At 37.6% G+C, this 23,031-nt stretch overlaps 2 protein-coding genes across 2 annotated transcripts in view; one reads left to right on the forward strand and one right to left on the reverse strand.

Annotated features, from left to right (window-relative positions):
• Nucleotides 1-4,456, forward strand: part of PDZD2 (PDZ domain containing 2) — a 230,326-nt gene extending 225,870 nt beyond the window's left edge. The window contains exon 24 of the mRNA XM_069492397.1: nt 4,290-4,456. Within this exon, the coding sequence (XP_069348498.1) occupies nt 4,290-4,456 (167 nt within the window). The remainder of the gene's footprint in view (nt 1-4,289) is intronic.
• Nucleotides 4,457-14,088: 9,632 nt separating this feature from the next.
• The window catches only part of GOLPH3 (golgi phosphoprotein 3), a 51,594-nt gene continuing 42,651 nt past the window's right edge, over nt 14,089-23,031 (reverse strand). Inside the window, exon 4 of the mRNA XM_069491944.1 lies at nt 14,089-16,017. Coding sequence (XP_069348045.1) covers nt 15,593-16,017 — 425 coding nt within the window. The 3' untranslated portion in view covers nt 14,089-15,592. The remainder of the gene's footprint in view (nt 16,018-23,031) is intronic.

Below are 23,031 nucleotides of genomic sequence, written 5' to 3' on the forward strand. Positions count from 1 at the left end.
TCCATATGAAGACAGAATTTGTAAAATAATAATAATAATAAAATAAAATAGAACAGAAGAAACCATTGTTTATGGCATCACAGAGAAAGATAAAAATTACAAAAGGGGGGGTGATAAGGAGTTCCAGAAGGCAAAAACAGAATGAGAGAGAGGAAATATTTGGAGAAATGATGACTAAGAATTTTCCAGAACTGAGAAAACTCATCAAGGGCAAAACAGGCTGAATTTTATAAAACTGTAAACCTTGATATCATCATAACAAAGTTTTAAAATATGAAAAGAAAATCTAAAAAGCTAACAGAAAATTGACAGCTTGTTCACATGGTACTACAATCAGACGGGCAGCATGAATGCCCGAAGCTGACAGAGTAACACCTTCAGAGAATTGAGGGGAAGTTTCTCAAGTCAGCTTAAAACATCATACCTAGCTAAACTATCACTCAAGAGTGACAACGAAATTGAATGTATCTTAAGATATTCATGAAGGGAGCTGGAGTTGATGGTCAGTCACGGGACACGTAGCATCTGTAGGCCAAGAAGCACCCAGCCCAAAAAGGTGCCAAGGCCTGTAAGCCAAAGGACTGGAGCTGAAGCTGGCTAAAGCAGCACCTGGGGTGAGATCAGCTAGGCGGGGGCAGGCTAGAGGAATCCCGCTGTATTTGTACACTGAAGTGGAGAGATGACCATCCCAGGAGAGATGAACATCCTCCAGCTCTGCCTGCAGCAAAGCAGAGATACGATGTCCTGGATAAATTCTTGGCCCTTGTCTCTAGCTTCTGGTCAGAAATCTGTGAAAATTGCTATGGAAATAGAGAAGGAGGAGAAAGAAGCATCTGTTCCACGGACTAGCGTAGCATTTTTATCAATAGATGCTCTCATGTGTAAGCCTGCAGTTCTGTTTTTTGTGAAAAGGCACTCAAGTATTTTGGAATATTATATAGTAGATCCCTCCCTCCATTTTTTGGAGACTAGTGAATCTAGTTACTTTGCACAGATTTAGACCTTATCCAAAGATTTCATCATCTTACCTCATATTTATACTTAAAATTTCATGGGTGTCGGTTTTCTGTTCATTTTGTTTTCCTGTGCCTTTTAGCTCAAGCAGCAGAAATAAGGAAATACTGATTTCTTGCCTAAGGCTTATACCAAAAAAAAAAAAATCTCTTAATAATAAATTAAATACCAATATCCCTAAAGATTTCTTGAAGGTCAGGGATTTTATCCATGAAAAAAATTAGAAAATAGGGTTTTGTTTGTTTGAGATGGTATCTCATTCGGTCACCCCAGTTAGAGAGTACACTGGTATCATCATAGCTCACAGCAACCTCAAACTCATGGGTTTGAGCAATCCTCCTGCCTCAGCCTCCTGAGTAGCTGGCACAGGCTACAATGCCGAGCTAATTTTTTTCTATTTTTAGTAGAGACAGGGTCTTGTTCTTCCTGAGACTGATCTCGAACTCCCGAGTCAGGCGATCCTCCCACCTCAGCCTCCCAAAGTGCTAGCATTATAGGCGTGAACCACTGTATCTGGCCTGAAAATAGTTATTTTTCAGTTCCTGTATGAGACAGCAGTGTACATTGTCACTAGCAGAGTTATAGGTCTGGATCATTTCTCAAATGTTTCTCATCATTTTACCAAATAAGCAATAAATAAGGCAAGAAGATAACAGGTATAAAAATTAGAAACACTGGAACACTGTTATGAGCAAATTATGTTCTTCCTAGGAAAAAAAACTAAGAGTCAAGCCAATATAAATAGTTCATCAAGACTGATGAATTCACCCTCAACATAGAGATCAATAGAATTTCCTGTATGTTAGCAATAACCATTATCTTAAAATGTTTGATAACAGAAAAACACATTTTTAATGATTTTTTTTATTTCAGCATATTGTGGGGGTACAAAAGTTTAGGTTACATATATTGCCCTTGCCCCCCGACCCCCCAATCAGAGTTTCAAGCGTGTCCATCCCCTAGATGGTGTGCATCGCACTCATTATGTATGTATACACCCCTCCCTCCCCCATCTGCCCGACACCCGATTAATGCTATTCCTAAATGTGCTCTTAGGTGATCAGTGAAACCAATTTGATGCTGAGTACATGTGCTTATTAGAAAAACACATATTCTTAAAAAATGTTCAGTATGTGGCAAAAAAATTCGTAAGTATAAAAATATAAGTGACTGACTAGTAGACATTTACAATATATTTGATTCACAAAGGATATATATATATATATCCAGAATATATAAAGAACTATAATTTAGTAAGAAAAAGACAAAATTTATAAGTATTTAGGTAAAGGAAATAAAAAATTGACAAAAGTTAAACCTAAATGGCCAAGAAATACAGAAAGATGCTCAAACTTAAATTAGTTATTGGGTGAAAATTGTACCTATTAGGAATTATTTTTTTAATCTACTGAGTTGGTCAAAAGTAAGTTTCATATAATATGTTGGCAAGGATGTGAACAAAGGAAAACATTCTTTCTGGAACAAGTATATATTGGTTCATTTCAGGGGAAAATTTTAGCAGTGCTTACTAAAATGCTATGAAAACAATCTATGAAACAATTTAAATTTCTATTTGTAGCAGAATGATAGATGAAATATATTCATAAAAAGGAAACCCAAATAGCAGTTGAAGAAATAAATTAAATCTCTATATATATTAATCGGGACCAGCTCCAACAGTGTGGAATGAAAAAAACCCAAATGTAGTGTGACACCATTTCATTACAACAACTGTAAGGGACTTAAGCTATGCAAGACCTTTTTTGGGAAAAAGCATAAACGCTTTCTAAAGGACATTAAAATACACGCATCGGTAAACGGAAAGAGACATATCCTGCTCAAATCAGTTAGGATTCAGTTTGGCCTCGTGTACTAGAAAATCCAAAACAATAGTGATTGAAACGAGGTTTTTCCACCTCTCATGTGAAAATGTAGTAAGTCTAAAAGCTGGCAGCATCTTTGCTCTGCACAACACTGTCTCCTAAAGGAATTTAATCTACTTTATCTCATTCATTCCTTCTAACAACCTAGTGAGAAAACAAGACACATTATTGCCATCACCATTTTGCAGATTGGAGAAAAACTGAAGGTTAGAGAAATTTGCAACTTGCCTGAAGTCACAGACTTGAGACCAAAACCCAGTCTGACTGCTCCTTCTGTGTGCTCCCTCTGTTTTTGGTTGGACCCCCCCCCCCATGCCCCTAGGCCCAGGTGAACACTCACAAAATTCTTCGGTTTCATGTAAACTGCTTGGGGCCTTTAGTTACTATTGTAGAACAGGACATGGGGCATATATGTTAACACAAGTATAACTGGTTATGTTAAACACAGCAGTGCTTTGGTCCTTCCAAAAATGTGCATCTTGAGAAACCAATGACTGGGGCTAAATCATTCTCTTTGCTCCCACTACAGAATTGATATTGGTGAGGTCTCCTTGTAAAGTTAGTATCTGCCTCTAACCATTATCATCATAAAATGTTTTTGTCTTGGGTGTGTTGGATTTCTTAGGTTTCTTCCTGGCTGTATTTTATCAATTTTTATAATCAACTGTAAGTACATGTATATAAAATATTAATTATTTCAGTGATCAGAAATTTAGGATGAAATATACATCTGCTGAGTCTTTTGAGATCTAATTAAGATTTCTGAGAAAATTTTTAGTTTCATACTTAGAAATTTTTTCAATGCTATTTTTTCCATAGGATGCCTCTGATAGTGTGCATTTCTTCTGCAGTGTGTTTTAGACATAGGTGCAAGAAAGTCAATGGAGGGCTTACACTTGCATTTTTTTCAAAGCTCAATAAAACCACAATGTAAAAGTATGTTGAGCTTTGTAAGTAATGGCCACAGTCACTGATGAGCATATTCTCAGAACTCACATTTATCAGCCAATACCCCTTAACAAAAGTTGAACCTGTTTTCCTGCATTTACTGGCTATTTGGATCTTAGCTGTTGCTTTCCTTTGCCCAACTTTCTATTTTGTATTGTTGATTTGTAGTTCTTTAGTCTGAATAGTAACCCTCTGTTGATCAAATATGTTGAAAATATCCTCCCCTTGTCAGTTGCTTATTTTTATCTTGCCTGTGTTTCGGGGGGTTAGAGCTGAATTTATTTTTATGGATATATGCTTATGTCTTGTTTAAAAAATATTTTCCTATCCTAACCATATAGGCATATATATCATTTAGAAATTTTTCTCAAGCTTTTAGTTTACTTGTAATTTTTTTGAATACTATGAAAATGCCAAGCCATTATTCTGCATTTATTCTCATAGGTGGTGCAGCTGAACAAACTGGAATAATAGAAGCTGGAGATGAAATTCTTGCTATTAATGGGAAACCCTTGGTTGGGCTCATGCACTTCGATGCCTGGAATATTATGAAGTCTGTTCCAGAAGGACCTGTGCAGTTAGTAATTAGAAAGCATAGGAATTCTTCATGAATTTTAACAAGAATGTCCTTTTATCAGTTCCCTTCTTACTTCAGCGAATCAGAATGAATTCTTTAAACACAATGAGTTCTTGAAACAAACATTGGTATAGACAAGGACTATAAAAATTTCCAAGTTTATACTTATACATGTAGCCTGACCTATTGTGTGTGCAACAGCAATGAAGTTGAACTCTGGAAGCCTTCTGCCTGGAGCACTCAGGCCAGGAGGAGTCCCTTTCATTCCAGTGCCTGTCCCCTACCTTTTATGTCTGCCAATGGGGACACAAGATGTGATATGCCCTTCTTCATTTGAAACATTTAGCTAGACCTTTGCATCCCTCTTGCCAGCTCTCCCAACTATACCTAATCCTGGTGATTAGGGAACTAACAAAGTCTGAGGGTAACACTAATGTTACAGCTAAAAGGAATATAGTTTTATATAATTTTGTAAGTAAATGATAGTGCTTTTAGGCACATTCAACGGAAGGAGGAGCTACAGGTCTATATATGTTACCCTGAAAATAGAATGAGATTTAAAATGAATTATGACCTAATTGTTAGGCTAAGCTCAGGAATTATCTGAAAATGAAAAAGCAAATACAGAAAGTAATATTTTTTGAGTGTAATGTATAATGTATGCAGAGTTCAACTCAATGGGTTATCGATCACCGTGACGCGTTGATCATTTCCTAAGTCATAAGGCTGTTTTACGGAATAGCACTTCTGATAACTGTACTAAATAGCCGAGAGCTTTGCTGCTTACAAGGAGCAGAAAGTTCCAGATCTGAAAGCACCTTACATGTAGTTTTCAAGACTAATCAACACAAGAACAGGCAAAAATAGCAGTCATTGGGTTTCCATTCTATATGTTATGCACTCCAACCATTACATTTTTAGAAATCAAGTATCTTTTTAATTGTCCTTGTATTTATAAACATAGGCATTATATTTACAATCCAAATAGAGGAGCTTAAAATAATCCTTTTAGGGGACTTTTTTTGTTTGGCTTGTCTCCTCTTTCCCAATATGTTTAAGAAACATAACATTTCTGAGCCTTGGCTCTCTTTTCTTGACCTGGTGTAATGACATAACTGCAATGACTGAAGTTTTTGCTGTTCTTGTTTTGCAAATTCTCGCTTTTGCCAAAAATGTTTTCCTGCAGAAGACTGTTGTGACTCATGCTGCTAGTGGAACTCACCCTGGCTGCTCCTTTCGAAGCACGATCTTCATAGTAGCCATTCTGTTCACCATCACAAAGTTGGCTTTTCTCCCCTCGTACTGTACCTTATTTTCTTGGATACATCCCAACCTCACCAGCTTTATCGAAATGTCAGGAGGAGGAGGAAGAAAACAGGGTGAGTGACTGTCAAGGTAAAGGAGCAGAACTATGTAGTTACAACCGAAATTTTCAGGTAGCACAGACCAACTCGCTGAGTCCTGGGAATACGGGTGGAGATTGCATTTGTCATACCTGCACACGATTACACTAAGATTTTATGTTGGAGATATTTCTTTAAATAACCCCCAGCTTGGGTCTATGGCTGTGACCCCCAGATCATGCCGGTGCTTGAACGGTCACCTTTGTACATCATTTTCTGAGTGACCAATCCCACTAAGCATCTGTGGAGTCAGCCTAGAGAGGTCCCTCAGATGGGACTGAAATATCTGGCTTGTCTGAGCCCAGATTTCTCATTTTTCAACAGGTTATACAAAGGAGAATATAGTACAGCAGTTAGCTAGAAAGGTCTGATTTAGCTTCTACTTTTCACTACAATTACAGGTAGGATACTATAGGAAGTCAGTGCAAGGTGCATGCTAGCTTGTTTTCTTAAGTCTCTACGGTCAGTTTCATGGTTTATGCTTTCTTGCCTAAATGACAAGAGACTATTTGAAGTCAACCCTGAAAACCATTTTTAGCCTCCACTCTTACAGCTATGCCTACTAATAAGAAATGCCCAGTTCTGTGTGAGCAGACAGAATTTCTAGATCAATGTGGAGCAATGGAATGAATGGTCTCCTTCCGAGGGTCCTTGATCCTCTTACCAAGAGAGTACAGGGTAGACCTCTGGCTTACTACACTTGTTGAAGTCATCGGCCATTTCTACTAGATCTTGCCAGAAGGGTTTCCTGGCCAACATATTGGCCAAGAAGTGGAAGAAGCAAAAGCTATAAACTATCTTTGACCCTGAGATAGAATGCTATTTATTTGTCTTCAGTGTTCAAGGCATGACTAGTATTTCTAATTAGTCTAATAAATTCCCACACTTCCTGAAGTGAACACAAATGGTATTGTCCTACTAAAACTGTCATTGTTTTTCGTTTTTAAACTGGTCATTCACAATAAGCTATGAGGGTAAATATGTGTTATAACATGTAAATCATAGTTGCAAGAATATACCATGAAGACTGAAGTAGGTTGGGTTTCATTTCCATCCTCTCACTCACATCTCATTGAATTTGACGGTTGATTCAGTCAGCACCACACCTGTTGTATGATATTATACATTATCCTTTATTTATGTAAAATAAAATGCCTTATATATTAAAGAGTAAGTGCAATAATATGAAATAGCCTGTACATTTTAAAAAATGTTGTCGCCAAGTTATGTAAATCCACATCTCTGTAAACAACTTTTTTTAAGTAATTTTAAAAAAATAAACACTCTGCTTACTACTTGGGTTTTTTTTTTTCATTGTTCTGCCTTTAGAGAGTAATATCAAGAAAGACTTATTATTACTAAATAATATCAAGAAAGACTTATTATTACTAAATGGGTGAGAGGTACAAAGGCAATAGAACTCGTTAGCTGCTCTTTTCCATGCCATGCTCAGAATCCTGACATCATCCAACACTATTCCCACCTCTAAAATCTTACAGTTAAACATCCTACTCTTTTACCACAACCTCCTGGTCACTTTCTCCCACTATTTCCTGTCTTCAGTTTCTATAAACTCTCTAATCCCTCAACTGTCAATTTTCTCCCTACCAGAATTCCATCCTTTTGTTCCCTTTATTCAGACTAGAACCCCAGGATAGAGCTTAGCAACCTCTGTCCTGCCCATAGGCTTGATCCCTTGGCCCACTGTGCTGTCCTACCAGCTAATCCTGGATCCTTCCAACTAGCCAGCATCTTGGTTCCATACCCCTATTCTTGGAGAAAAATCCCACAACCACACAGAATGCTGCTGCTGTAAATGCAGTTTCCAACCTCAACTGGCCCCACGCTGTATCACAGACTCCTTCTGGACATACAAGCACTGCCTGCCCGATTTTCCATATACAGCCCAAAAGTAAGATTCTGACTGGCTCAGCCTGCCGCTACTTGGGTAGAGCTTTTCCTAGGGGAGTGCGTGTTTGCTTAACTCCCCTCCTGGAAACTCAAAGAAATGAACAAAGAGGGAAACTCTAGTTTTAATATAGAAACAGCCACAAACCCAGTGTAAGAATCTGGAAAACTACATACCATGTATAATAAAACCTAAGACCAAAGTGAAGGAGAATAATGAAATGGGATACATTTCTCTCGAAAGCACAGGTGACATGAAATGAAAGTTTTGAAGAATGCCACTGAAGTCATTAACTTGGAGAAAGAATACAGGACAAGGTGAGCCCTTTAAGAAGCAGGATACAGCTGAACTGGAGTCATCTTCACGCCTCAGAATGGTCGGGAAGATGAGGTTGAAAAGGGGGGATCATTTTCATTTTCCCAGGCATCTCATGGTCACTCTAAGCAGGTCAGAGAAGTAACAGGCAAGGAATAGTCTGATCTGAGGGAGCCTCCACCAGATAAGATCCTGCAATTAACTGATTCAGTAAGAGATTAACTGATTCAGTAGAGATTAGTTGTCCCAGCTCACCCTGCCCCATAAGGCCACAGCCACCATCACTCCACAAACCCTCCTGATCCCCTAAACAGCTAAGTATCTCAATAAAGATTAAAATCAGCTGGTACCCAACTTCCCTCTCTTGTTCTAAAGGATGAACTGAACTGATTAAATATCAGCCAATAGAATTCAGCAGCACATTAAAGAAAACATAAACTAATGTTATATAACAGAATCACTTTCTAGTTAAAAATTTTAGTTGTCAGGTCTGAAAAGTTAGCCTTATTCTAGGAATACATGAACAGTTTGAAATTAAGAAATCTATAAATGTAGTTCATTATATTAACGGGACAAAAGAGAAAAACAATTATTGGGAAAGATGTCAACACTTTTTTAAACTGTGCATTATGCTCTAATGGAGAAACTCCAGAAGCATTCCCATTAAAGTCAGGAATGTGCACACTTGCACAAGATGCTCACTATTATGATTAATGTTGAATAATAATGTTCTGAGGTATAAGCCAATGCAATCAGATAAAATTTTAGAAAGAGATAAACAGTAAAAGCAGAAGTATCAGGATTTGCCCATGCCAAAGTTGGGTACACATAAACACAGAAACTCTGGTTGAAAAACTATTAGTATTAAAAATATTAGAATTCAATATGGTGACTACAAAAATTAACATTCACCAAAATAACAGCTTTCTTATAAATAACCAGTAAGAATGTGTCATGGGAGAAATATTCCACTAACAACAGCAACTGAAAATTAAAGTTATTCTTAGCAAAGACGGTCAAGACCTAAAACAAACCCTATTGAGAGACATAAAGGATGACGCAATACTGTAGAAATCTCAATTTTCCCCAAACTAATTTATAAGTTCAAGTACAACTCAAAAAAACTGTAACCTGACAAAATTAAAGTCCACGTTAAGACAAACATGTAAACATAGCCGAAGAATTTTGAAAAAGCAGCACAGTAAGGAGTCTTACTGTGTGTGCACCCTATTTAATATTAATGCTAAAATATTATCAGAAAGCTATTATAATTAAAATAGTGACTTCTCTGCTATAGAACTAGACACGCAAACCACTGGAATAAAGACCCACATATATATGGTAATTCTGAATTCAAAGAAAAGAGGGGCATTTTACATCAGCAGCAAAAAAACAAATTATTCAATAACTGGTGCTGGAAAAACTACGTATTTTGGGGGATAAAAAAGCTATATCACTGCAACAAAATCTTCAACATCAAAATAAAGTTCCAGAGGAGTCAAAGACACAAAAACAAGAAAGGAAACAAAACAAAAAACCAGAAACGATCCACAAAAGCCAAACATGTTTTAGTCACAAAGTGAACAGACTCTTCTAAGCATGAGCTAAATTCAGAATCTTTAAGGCAACAGATTCATAATTTAACCAGATTACATACAAACTAAAAAACACTGGGGGCTCTCCCAGGAGATCCAAACAAGATGGCAGGAACACTGGTATAGTTTTATCATATCCCCATACCTTCCCCCAACGTATCCAGGAAACACACACACAACTAATATAGAGAAAAAACAGTAAATATCCACAAAACTAGATACAAAGGTACCCCCACAAACCCCAAAATATACAGGTGGGTGGGGACAAACCACTGCTACCACCAAGGCCAATCTGGTATCATGATCTGTGCAAGGGAAGTAGAAGGAAGCAACAGGGCATCCGAATGACCCCACCATGATCACCACGAAAGCTCAGAGGACCCACTGGACGGCAGCAGCTGGACGTGGACGTTTTCACCCTCTCACAGTGGGCAAGGGTGTGCAGTCTGTAATGAAAGAGGCAAAGGCTGGTGCAGGCTATGAACTCTCAAAACCACACACCGAGGAGAAACTATAGGAAATAGGGTCCAAAACTCAAATTCTTTAAGTATATTGCTGGGGTTGTGTTGACACTGTTATTTTGAGAATGTCGTGTGGGAGAAAGCAAATGAATATTTAATAATTATGTGATATTTTAATTTACCATCAATTTCCTTGAGAGCCAGGAATCTCACTATATAAAAGTGGAAATATAGCTTTAAACCAGAAGACAGAAAAATACTATGAATTCTAAATTTGAATCTGAACTATCAGTGTAAACTCATAAAGCACTTTGTTTCCTTTTTTTATGACAAAATTTACCGTTTTAACCATTTTTAAGTGTAAAGTTCAGTGACATTAAGCATACTGATGTTGTATAACCATCACCACCATTCACTTATTTTTTTATACACACACACACACACACACACACACACCCCACACACAAACACACAATTCTCCCCAGAAGCAATGATCAAGGCACTATAAGTATACTGAAAGCCCAAATTAGTCTTGCGATACCTTTCTATGCTAAAAGAAACCATGGCTTTTTGGAGAAATGGATGATTACAGATATGGCAAATTACAAAACGAACCTGAAATACCTTACCATACCAGGAGGCTATCAAAGACAAATTGTGTCAAAACGACTCAGGATCTTTGAAGAGGAATTCCACTGGCTGAAGATAGGACATTTTGAGCATTAATAAGGATAGCAACTGTAACAGATCAAAACAATTTTGTTCTACTATGCTAAGTGAAATAAGTCAGGCACAAAAGACAAGTACTATATGACCTTACTTATAAGTAGAATCTGAAAATTCAATGTCATAGAAACAGTAAATAAACTGTACAAAAAAAATAAAATAAAAAAAAATAATAAACTGTAAGAATTCGCCCTACCTTTCCTCTATGAACTATACTAAAAGGTAATGTACATAAGGTGAAGCTTCTCTTTATAGAAATATTATAGCTAATAAACAAAGAAGAAATTATTAGAATTAAAATGTCACTCCACAATCCCAAGAAATCACAGGACCTAGGATTGAACAGCAAGGCTGCTAACACATAAAAGGAGCGAAAACAAGGCAGGCGTATCTCTTTAGAACAAATGAGATCTCCATTGATTACACGTTCAGGCACTGCACCGTGCACTTTTCTGAACGTAAAAGAAAGCAAAAGAAAAACTTACCTACAACAGCTTGAAAGACTGGGAAACCCAGTTGCATCACAGACATAGGGTTAAGTCCTGGTGAATCAATACATAAAAAGCTCAACGCCCATTAGGAAAAAATGGATAAAGAACATGAATAGGTAATTCAAATACAAATTATCAGTGAAGCTAGTAAATGATAAGCAACCCCTCGATAATTAAGGGGCCAGGCCTGATGATAACTACCGTGTCGGCTAGGCTATAACCAGCATTCGCATTATTGGCAGAAGTGTAAGTTAACGTACATAGTAGAAATCAATTTGGCTTTTTTACATTCTCAAGGTATATTCTTTGAGCAAATCTATTCCTATTAATTCCCCCTACAGAAATCAGAGAAATATAAAGATGTACAAAAATATACATTATAATACTATTGGTAACAATGAAAAACATGAGAATAACCCAAACGTCGGTTAATGGAAGATGGAACTAAATCATACAATGAAGCCATTCAAAGGAACGATGTGAGCCGGGTGAGGTGGCATGTGCCTGTACACCCAGCTACTAGGAGGCGGAGGCAGGAAGACTGCTTGAGGCCAGGAGTTTGAGGCTGCCATGCACCGTGACCACACCTGTGAATAGCCACTGCACCCCAACCTAGGCAACACAGCAAGACTTTCTCTCTTAAAAAACAAACAAACAAATAAAAATGATGTGTATTTATCCTGAAAGCTCTCCACAACATAAGTGCAAAAAGTAAAATGCACATCAGTGTATAATGATGAGAGTCATATTATACCACTGTTCTACCAGGAATTAACAACTATGTAATTCTAACATCCGGCTCAGAAAGTGTGGATATCTGTTTAATTAAACTATGTTACCACCCATACCCCTCTGAAGGATAGCTTGCAAGGTTATAACCATTAATGCCACCACTTTACTGCTGCTGTTACAGAACATAGGACATTTGTGCAGAACTTACCAGAGCCAGGCATACCGTCCTGGGACCCAACAGGCTGTGATGAATTGGCAACTACCTCACTTTGCCGGTCATCTTAATCTGGACGAAAGTGAAATGGAGCAGTATTATCTGACAATGTAAGTTAATACAAGATGGAGAGGTCACAGTTAGAAGTTAAACTTCATGAAGTAAATACCTTACACAAACTTGTGTCTGGTGGTGTCCGGGCCGCTGGGGCAAGAGTAGCCATGCTTGGCAGTCACAGACCCTCATCACCATCAGGCTGGCTGTCGTGACTTACCGCTCCTATGCTGCCTCTGAACCAGACACCAGCCTCTTTCCCCTTCTTCTGGGAGATGACCAAATTCAAGGGTTTGCTGTGCTTAAAAGGAGTATCGTACCCATCTGTTCACAGACAATGGGAAGGCTTGCGTCAGAGATCACACTGGTCAGTGCTGCGCCAGCAGGCCCGGGGGCTTTCTTGGCCATTGACACTTGACAATGCTGCCACCTACTGAGAACATACGGACGTTGGTCAACTTTTTCATCCCCAAAAGATAATGTACATAAACTATACCAAGATATTAGAAGGAGGGATGTCCTTTAATCTTATTTTGCACCATCACGAGAACTGTCTGCCTGCCTGCTGCTCTGTTCCGAGAGAAGCAGCCCTCTGAGGGCCCAGATAAGGCAGGCACGCTTGAGCCGAGTGCCGCCACCGCCGCTCGCTCGCTAGGTAACGTGCGACTGGGCATGTCATCCCCTCCGAGTCCGTACTTCACGAAGTGAGGATAGCAACTGCAATCTGGGGAGGTCAAAATGAGACACGAAATACTTAACTAGGCACGCAGCATGCACTTAATAAGCTACTAGATCAGGTTATTTTAAGGAACACTCCTCAATTAAACAACATAAAGAAGGCAGAAAGAAACACCAACTACTAGTTCTCTCCACAACAGATGTCTATTTAAGTTTTATTGTAGTACAAACATTCACAGCCTGATTCTTGGATCTGAAGGCTTTTAACTGAAGTGGCGTAAACCTGCGGAAACACTGCTCCTACCACAGAAAATTTTTATTTCCATGGAGTCACATCGTTCCTGCATTGAAGACAACTGTGAGCAACAACATTCTACAGGAGAAAGAGCTCTAGGTACCACCACCAGCAGCCATTACTTTTCCTCTTCTCAGGATACAGAAACACGTGCTACAGTTCGGGCTACACACAGGTAGAGTTCCCTGTGTACCCTGCTCCGAAACACACACTGGAAGTTCAGGTGAGACCTTTTGCCCCCATGCTTGTGGTCAAGGCTGCTGCTGAAGTGAAGAAAACCTTAGAAACATCTATTACCTCACTTCTAAAATCTTTTCAAGTGAAAAACAGTAAATTTTCACCTGGTAAGAAATTCCAGTATATTGCTAACAGTTTACAGTATCTATTTTATGGGAAGAAACCATAATAGTTTCCATACTTAATTACCACTAATAGTGTCACTTTTGGAGGTAAAGGAGGTTATTTTAATGGGTAGAAAATCTTTTTTCCATGCATTAAAGCCAAGGCTGGCAAACTACGGTCCATGGCCAGCTGTCTGTTTTTATAAACAAAGTCTTACTGGAACACAGCCTAGCCCATTTTTTTGTATTGTCTATGACAGTTTTCATTCAGTGGAGTTAAGAAGTTGCAACAGACACCATATGTGGCTTACAAAGCCTAAAATATCTACTATCTGGCCCTTTAAGGAAAAGTCTGCCACCCCTGCATTAACATATCACGATGTTACACTAAGTAAAACTTCACTTGAAAGAAAACTTAAGAACACAAAATACAAATGACATACTTGCTCTGATTCAGGCACTTTCAAGATCATAGTTTATTTATTACTTCAGATAAAAAGATAGTATACATATTAAGGAATCTCTTAAAATTCAACTCTAGAGTTATACACCATCTAGTACTTTTGCATTGAATGTTAACAAAAAAACTCTAAACACCTGAAAGCCCCACTATTAATATGAACTATGGTAACAAAAATTTGACATTTAATTTGTTCAATGTATATTATTTACATTATTAAACCAATGGTGGTACGATAAACAGTGATAAAGAAATAGTAAAAATAAACTTTAAAAAGCAAAGATTTATAGGCTTATGATGCTAATTATCATAATTGTATATAAAAAATTAAAACATAGCAGAGCTTTCTATTACAAAATTCTTAATCATCTGAGTTGTAGTCATTACTTGCTACCCATTTACATGCAACATCTGCTAGGACTGACATTTGATTTTTTTTCCCCCAAGAAAGTGTAAGTAGATAAATGACATTTCAGAGCAGACATTAATTTACTGTGGACAGAAAAAAATAGAACAACTGTACTCAAGATTGGTACTGGTCACAAGCCTCTTCCCTACAGAAATTATTTAAAAAAAAAAAAACAGTAAGACCAAAAAACAAAAAAATCCAAAAAGGAGATGCATAGGCAAAGAGTACCGTGAATGGCACAGCTCAAAAAAATCTGGGACCCATCATATACACATCTTTTCTCTCTCCTTCAATGAGAGGTCTATTTTGCCATCAAATAACAATGACTTCTGAAGCAAGTGAGGGGCACCAGGTGTACAGCTAATTAAATCTTGCAAAATACTAAGATGGGGCCAGAGGCAGCCAGAAGGGGCAATTTATATATAATTCAAACTATATACAGCATAACTGGAATGCAGCCTATCCCAAATTGGCTTTGTGAAACAATTGGACCTTTATGATTTAATAGTTAAAATTATAACAAGTGTAATAATACAATAGATTTACATGGGAAGCAAAATCCAAGGGGCATTTTATACTAAGTATTTACTGTGCTGTTTCAATTTAAAAATAATTTTGCTAAGTATACATCTCAACTGAGGTCTATGTATAAAATGTCCTAATAGATACAGATATTTACCTTTGGTGAGTTGAAGGCCTTTTTGTGACTTCTGTCTGACTCACAGGCAGAATGCTAGATATACATGCACATGTGGGAAAACTCAAACTGAGGTAATCCAAAAGCTGTGCATGTGTGAGGAGACTGGAGGTACTCTGAAAGTCAAAGTATATCAGAAACCCAAAACACGTAACAGTGAGAATGGCAACAGGGAATGGAATGCCAATATGGCAGTAAAACTTTTTAAAAACAGAAAGAGGAAGGCCTCTCGTACCAGCAGAATCCTGCATACATACAAAAAAGAAAAAGCCACCCACCATTTCTTAAAAGCCAATTGTAGTGTGGGAAAGTACAAATTGCAGAAAACCAGAAGTCAATAGAAGAAAAACTACTGGTTCACATGAAAGGAGAGCATTTCATTCTGAGCAGTTACTTGGTGAACGCTGCCACCACGGCCCACAGAACCTCGTTGGTGTTGGCCTTCAGACATTCCACTTCAGGGTCTAAGTCGAGAAGCTGCCGCACTCTCTTGGTGGCTAAATCATACTGCTCATCCAGAAGAGGAGCAAAAGCATTCTCCAGGACATCCGAGGCATGGGCTAGGTAAATGAGGGCCAGCAAGCGCTTGTCCATGCGGTGAGGGTCATTCACCCATTTGTCAAGAACAGCTTCTTGTACTTTCTTGATGAGGCGCTGCTTAATGTTGTTGTTGGTGAGGGGATGTGTTGTCATGTCAAAAAGTAGGAAGTTCTGTTTCTCTGTTGTCAATACGCCCTTTTCCACCAGGTTTTTAGCTAATCGTTCCCGCACGTTTCTTAACTGATAATGCAATTTTAATGGATTCCATGTCTCACCTACACAAAAGATTTCAGAAATTAGAAACGATGGGTATTACCTGCTAATTTTGCAATATTTTTGTACTGTTAAAATGAACGGTAAAATCTGATTCCCCCTCAACTCAAGAAATAGAAGAAAATCCAACAATGCTTTTCTCCCTGACTAGACCATGAACCCCCTCAAGGGCCAGGCCTTTGGAGTCTAAGCACCTGGCACATTCTCAGGCACAGCAGCCGCTCAGAAGACTGAACTGAAAGCAGTCTTCAAACCATAGTCACCCTGAGTCTCATGTGAATGAGCCCGTATTAAATTATGGTCCAGCCTCCCTCCAGCTGTTGTCAAAAAGCAGCCAATAGCAAAATAAGAAGATTCTCTTCTGTTAAACACCAATCTGCAACAAATAGACAAAAGAAAAAAGCTTCCTGATTAATATACTATTCTTGAAACCACTAAATATACACAGCCTATAAAACAAGGAAAGCCTGTTTAGGCAATGCTATTCTTTGATAACAATATAAGGCTAATTCTCTAGAAGGACAAAAATTTCCACAATTTTAATCCTGCCATCTATGCACATTTCCTTTTGAGATAGAAATATTTACAATAAACCCAACTGAGTTTTCACTAAAATTTTTTGTTTTATTTATAGAAGACTGGAAGGAAATATACCAAAATATAATCTTGGTTATCTTTAGGATTACGCAGGACATGTTTTTTTTTGTTTTTGTTTTTTTGTACTTTCTGTATTTTCCAAACAAGCTCCAATGGACACATAACTATTTTTATAATTTGAAAAAATACTACAGTATTTCTAAATTAGAACATGTTAAAGATCAACCATGGGCACTTTTCTTAAATGCAAAAGCTTTACAGTTGAAATTTTATGATACTGACAGAAACACCTTAAACTGCACTGCCCGTTACAGGAGCCATGAACCACATGGAACTATTAAATTTAAATTAATTAAAAAAATTGAGCTCTTCAGTTGCACTACCCACATTTCAAGTACACAATAGGCACGAGTAGCCAGTGGCTACTGACTGGACAGCACAGGAACAGAGTACTTGCATCATCACAGAAAGTTCTAGTACACCACTTTAATATCTTAAAGTGCTGTCTTAAAATACATTACTATTCAATTGGCCACAGACAATTATTTTACCATACTTAATATTAAGTAGGGGGCTCTGATAGACTGATCAGTCCTGGACCTGCCCTCTCACCATAATAGAAATCTGGATAAAACATGTGAAACAACTGTTTTCAGATGCTGGTCAAAAAGCAGCCCAGAACTGGAACCCCTAAGAGAAACCTAAGTGAGCCCCATGACTGCCCAAGCTTACTACCTAAAGGCACAGTCCAGGCAGCAGAGCAGGAAGGCAGGCCCTAAGCAAAACACAGTAGTCACACTGTGTTAAGGCAGGAGAGCAGAGCTCAGGGCAGCTAAGGCAGGTGGAATGTGCAAGGCAGAGTATTAAAGAGAGAACCACGCAGAGAAAGAGGTCTAGAGATCTGTGTGATGTTCCCTTGAGTCTTTGGCTGAAAACTAAGCTGCATGTGTTAAGGTAAGAAACTCTGCAAGGCTAGGCAAAGAACACCTACTAGAAAGTTGTAAGCTGAACAATTCCAAGAGTTTACACAGAGCTGGGATAAGTTTGAGTGCCAACCAGCCTGACTAGAAAGGCCTCACTAAACGCCCAGGACATTCAGAAGGGATCCCAGAAAAATCACACCTTAATAATGAGGCTAACCTAGCCCTAAAGTCCACTCTAGACCTGCCCTAAAAAAGATTAAAAACAAGCTGATCCACCAGTAACTCAGCTGCCTACCAAAACAAAATTCAGCAATCTTTAAAGAAAGACCACAAAATTTAGCACTCAACAACTTAACAGACACAGTATCAAGCATACTTGAAAAAAAAAAAAAATCGCTAGATTTGCAAAAAAGAATGTGACCCAAAACTAAGGGGAAAAAAAGTCAATCAAATCGGACATGACTCAGAAATGACAGAGATGATCAACGTAGCAGAAAAGAGCTTCAAACAGCTACTGTATGCTGGTCATGGTAGCTGGCGTCTGTAACCCCAGCTCTTTGGGAGGTTGAGGGAGGAGGACTGCTTGAGGCCAGGAGTTCAAAACCAGCCTGGGCAACACAGTGAGATCCCATCTCTAAAAAAAATTTTTAAATTAGCTGGGCGTGGCAGTGCATGCCTGTAGTCCTAGCTACTCAGGAGCCTGAGGCAGGAGGATCGCTTGAGCCCAGGAGTTGGAGGCTGCAATGAGCTACGATGATGCCATTGCATTCGGGCCCAGGTGACAGAGTAAGACCCTTTCTCCAAAAACAAAACAAACAAAAAACAAAAAACCCAGCTATTATATTTAAATAATTTAAAGGAAAACACATGTACAATTAAAAGAAAATGGGAGCTTGCTTTTTTTTTTTTAAATAAAATGATCCAGAACTACCATTTTGCATTTTGTGATTTACTTTGTAAAACTCGGGGCTTGAAAACTACCAAAATTTAAAAGATGATGAGTAGGTACCACGAATTACTAGTGATTAAAGTTACCTCCTATATTTAGAGAAAACATAACTTTTTCAAATGAGAAGGCCTGCCAAATCAGCTTCTACTGAAAAGCAAAAACAAAAACAAAAAATCCATGTTGGTGGTACTACAAATTAGTACAACCCCTGTGGAAAGTAATCTGGAGATATATCAAAGAGCTAAGAATAGAACTACCATTTGATCCAGCAATCCCACTAGTAGGCATCTACCCAAAGGAAAAAAAGACATTCTATAATAAAGACATCTGCACTCCAATGTTTATAGCAGCACAATTCACAACTGCAAAGATGTGGAAACAACCCAAGTGCCCATGAATACGTGAGTGGATTAACAAAACGTGGTATATGTGTACCATGGAATACTACTCAACTATAAAAAACAATGGTGAACTAGTACCTCTTATATTATCCTGGATAGAGCTTGAGCCCATCCTTCGTGAAGTATCATAAAAATGGAAAAACAAGCACCACATGTACTCCCATCAAATTGGTCTAACTGATCTACACTAAGGTGCTCACATGGTAGTAACACTCACTGGGTGCCGGTCCGGTGGGAGGGGGTGATGGGGGTGGGTAAACTCACAACAAATGGATTCGAAGCACACTGTACGGGGGCAGGGCACACTTGTAGCCCTGGCTTGGGCGAGGCTAAGGCATTATATGTAACCAAAATGTTTATACCCCCATAACATTCTGAAATTTTTTTTTAAAAAAGTGAAAGTGCAGATAAAGGAACGGACTACTGTATATAGATGGCAATTACAGCTTTATCACCAGATATATTAGTTTTCTATTGCTGCTGTAATAAAGTATGACCAAAAAATCCAATCATCACATTCAATTTCCTTGGTGATTTCAAAAAGAAACAAAGCTAAAATATATTTGGGGGCATATTAGATTTAAAAACTTAATATGAAAGAAAAACATGACTAAGTAGTAAGCATAATTCTACTTATTTTGATTTCCGATGTTGAGCCCACACCTACATTTAATATTAAGAAATCAGTAACAGTTACTTGATGAGGCAGTATAGCATAACAAGTTGTAAAAGGCGGCTCTGGAGCCAGATTGGTTGGGTTTGAATCTCAACTTGGTCATTTCCTAGTCGTGCAAACTTGTGCAAGGCTTCTTAACCCCTCTATTTCTCCATTTCCTCATCTGTAAAGTGAAGATAACAACTGTGTCAAGGCTCATAGGACTATTAGGAAGATTAAATAAGTTTATACAGCAAGTTCATAGACGAGAGACTGACACATGGTAAGCTCTCAACATTAGCTATCATTATTTACCCACATATGCAGAATCAACATTATGGCAAAAAGAATCTACAGTATTTGTAATGTTCTAAGACTCATATTAGGTACCCAGAATACAAACATTAAGATATATTTCTAACTTTGTAGAAATTTAAAATCAAGTGAAAGAAAAATTCATAATATATAATATGTATTATGTAACTAACAATACTGGTTAGAATAAAATGGGAATAGGGCCATAAGAATATAAACAAAGTGCCTGGAAGAATAAGAAATGACTTGGGTTTAATGTTAAGGGGTATTTATAGGATAGGGAAGTTACAGGGGAAAGGACGTTCAAGCTAAATCTAGAAAACCGGCAGGATTCAACATCTCACGAAAGGAAGAGGAGCCTGCATTCCAGGCAGAAGAAACAAAGCGTACAGGCACAGAATATAATCCCTGGAATGGAGGCACACATCTTTTGTCAAAGGTGTAGGACTTCCACTTATTATTATTGTGCCAACACACTGTGTCCCAAATAAGTGTCTGCCTTGCTGCATCTTCTACCAGACAGTTTGAGTTTTGTTTTTTGTCTTCTAACATCAATGGCAGACGGTAAGCAGCCGAAGACGCTTGGCTAGAATTAAGTAATTGTGTTATGTTAATTAACTTTTGGAAATTTAAACTACTACAACATAAACAGCCAACTTTATGTAAAAGTCTATAAAAACTATAGTTCGTTTCTAAGATTAACATGCAAATAATAATTTGTAAATTATCAAAAAGTACTATTCCCTGACAACTCGAGCTAATTAGGTATTACTCCTTAATATGATTGTGTTGTCACAAAACCAAAGTGTAGCACAATGAATGACTCCCAAGCTACTCGTCTTTATTTCACCTTACTAAGTCAAACAGGAAGGGACTCTGTGCCCCAGAGACATCCTAGCCATCTATTCCCAAACAATCAGGGGAGCGGGGTCAGGAAATGGATTATTCTGAGAAGCATAGTTAAATTTCTCTTTGCAGACCTAAAAAATCTAAAAATTCTTCTAATGCTGCTCTATAGTATTTTTTTTCTTTCTCATGGGAAATAAGTGGGACTAATAGTTTATGACTACTATCTTGTATTGAACATCATACTCTCTTACTAAGGTCTATCCTCACTTTATCCTTAGTTAAATCTTACATATTACAACCAATGAAACATTATACAAAATTCCTGTGAAAAAATTTTTTATGTCCAAAGTAAGCTAACTTATTTTTAATGGTGCTACTAAAAATGAGAAGTGCCCAAACAGACCCATCTTTAAATAACGTGTTCCATTTATGACTAAAGAGGGACCCAACCAGCATCATCTTCTGTAGCAATTCCCTGCAAGAGGATAAACTGTGTACTCATTCCAACAAACAGTGGGTTATTCAGATCCCCTCAAATATTTGAAAAAAATTAAGAAATCTCACGAGCAGAGGGCTAAAATAGTGTAGGAAATATCCCAAATGTTGTTTAATACTATTTGTAGTACTGAAAAAAAGAATACAATGTAATAACTGATTGGTCAAAGTATCTTTGTATCCTGAAATTTCTGCATTTTAAAAGAACTAAAAATTAAGCTAAGTCCAAAGAATAAAGTCATCCCTGAGTTTAGCATAAGTAAGACACCACTATTAAGTTGGGATGGGAGGAGAGTAGATGGATTACCAAAGAGAAGATACAATAAAGGTTTAAAAATATTGAACACCTTTTAAAGACCCTGTAATAAATGCTTGATGAATGAATAGTGCTGGAATGCCCAGGGTAAAGGTGTTACCGTGATCCGTGCTTTTAGTCACCAGTCCCTAAATTATTCATCTATATTTGAAAAGACTTGATAAGTTACACAAAGTTGAAAATGTATAGAATTTATTTATAGTTGACTTTTTTAATAAAGGAAATTGTGAGAAATATACATGGGGAGGAAAAGTACTTCAGGGGTATGTCTGTCCACTGCCTAATAATCACTTCAGCGGAGAATGACATACTGACAGGCACCTAAATAATTTCACTGCCAGGAACTTCTATCTTCCTTGACATCGTGGTACAAAACTAAAAGCAGCTTTGTTCATAAATCTAGCAGTCTAGCAACACCCTATGACCAAACTGATCAACCGTGTCTTAAAATTTCAGAAAGCCAGAAACTATTTATTTTTAAATAACAGTAGTCTTTAAACTTTTTAAAGTCTTGCCTCAAATATATATTTACTAATTTTTAAATTAATAAATAATGTTTAAAATTTATCAACAATTTTAATATGTATATATGTAGGGTATAAATAATAAAATGAACCCCTAGGCATCCCCCACCCTAGGTTATTAAAACATTATTTAGTTTAATAGCATTATTTATTTCTGTATTAGATGCCTCCTGTCGGCTGCTTCTGCCTCAGAGGTAACCACCAGACTGACCTGTGTTAATCATTCTCTTTTACATATAATCTTTCTACCTATGCATGTTTCCCTCAATGATAAAGTATAGTTTTGAACACCAGGTAGCAAGCACAGATTTAGCTGTATGAGGAGATTCACCAACTTTACCACTACCTCAACTTCCTCTGAACAGGTACACTTCCTTCTTTGTGTCTCATTCTTACCCTTTAAAGGCCTAATCCAAGTTCTACTTTCTCTTCCAACTACCAAAGTTCCCCAAAATTTCTCTTTCCTCTGAACTACTGAACTCTCAGAGAACCATACTGTTAAACTCTCATCTGTTATCAAATTATTAGACTGATACAATTGTTCCCCCAATGGATTTTAAGATTCTTTCAATCTGAAAGCACCTCTTTTTTAAGTTTCACAGCGCCTATGTCAGTACTGGTGCAATAACTGGTATTTGATACCACATACTATCTATCTTGAAGCAACTAAAATTTTTAAAAGATTTAAACATCAGCAAGCTAGCCACAGAACTGTATGCTTTAAAATGGTTAAAATGGTAAATGTTATATTTATTTTACTACAACAAAAAAACCTTTTATTATCAGCAAGCTGATATCTTGATACTTTCATTAGATGGGAAGCAGATATTTTCTTAACTTGAAAGAAATGTGCTTTTTTTCCTCCTTCTCCCACTCTGGATCCCCTTGTTTTATTCTGAAATGGTGGCATTCCTAATGCATGTCAAGAGCAAGCAACTGAAGTGCTACAGGCAATGTTCTGGCATCAGTAGCCAACTTAAAACTCACAGGAT

The sequence above is a fragment of the Eulemur rufifrons genome, chromosome 17 (genome assembly GCF_041146395.1).
Source record: "Eulemur rufifrons isolate Redbay chromosome 17, OSU_ERuf_1, whole genome shotgun sequence".
NCBI lineage: Eukaryota > Metazoa > Chordata > Mammalia > Primates > Lemuridae > Eulemur > Eulemur rufifrons.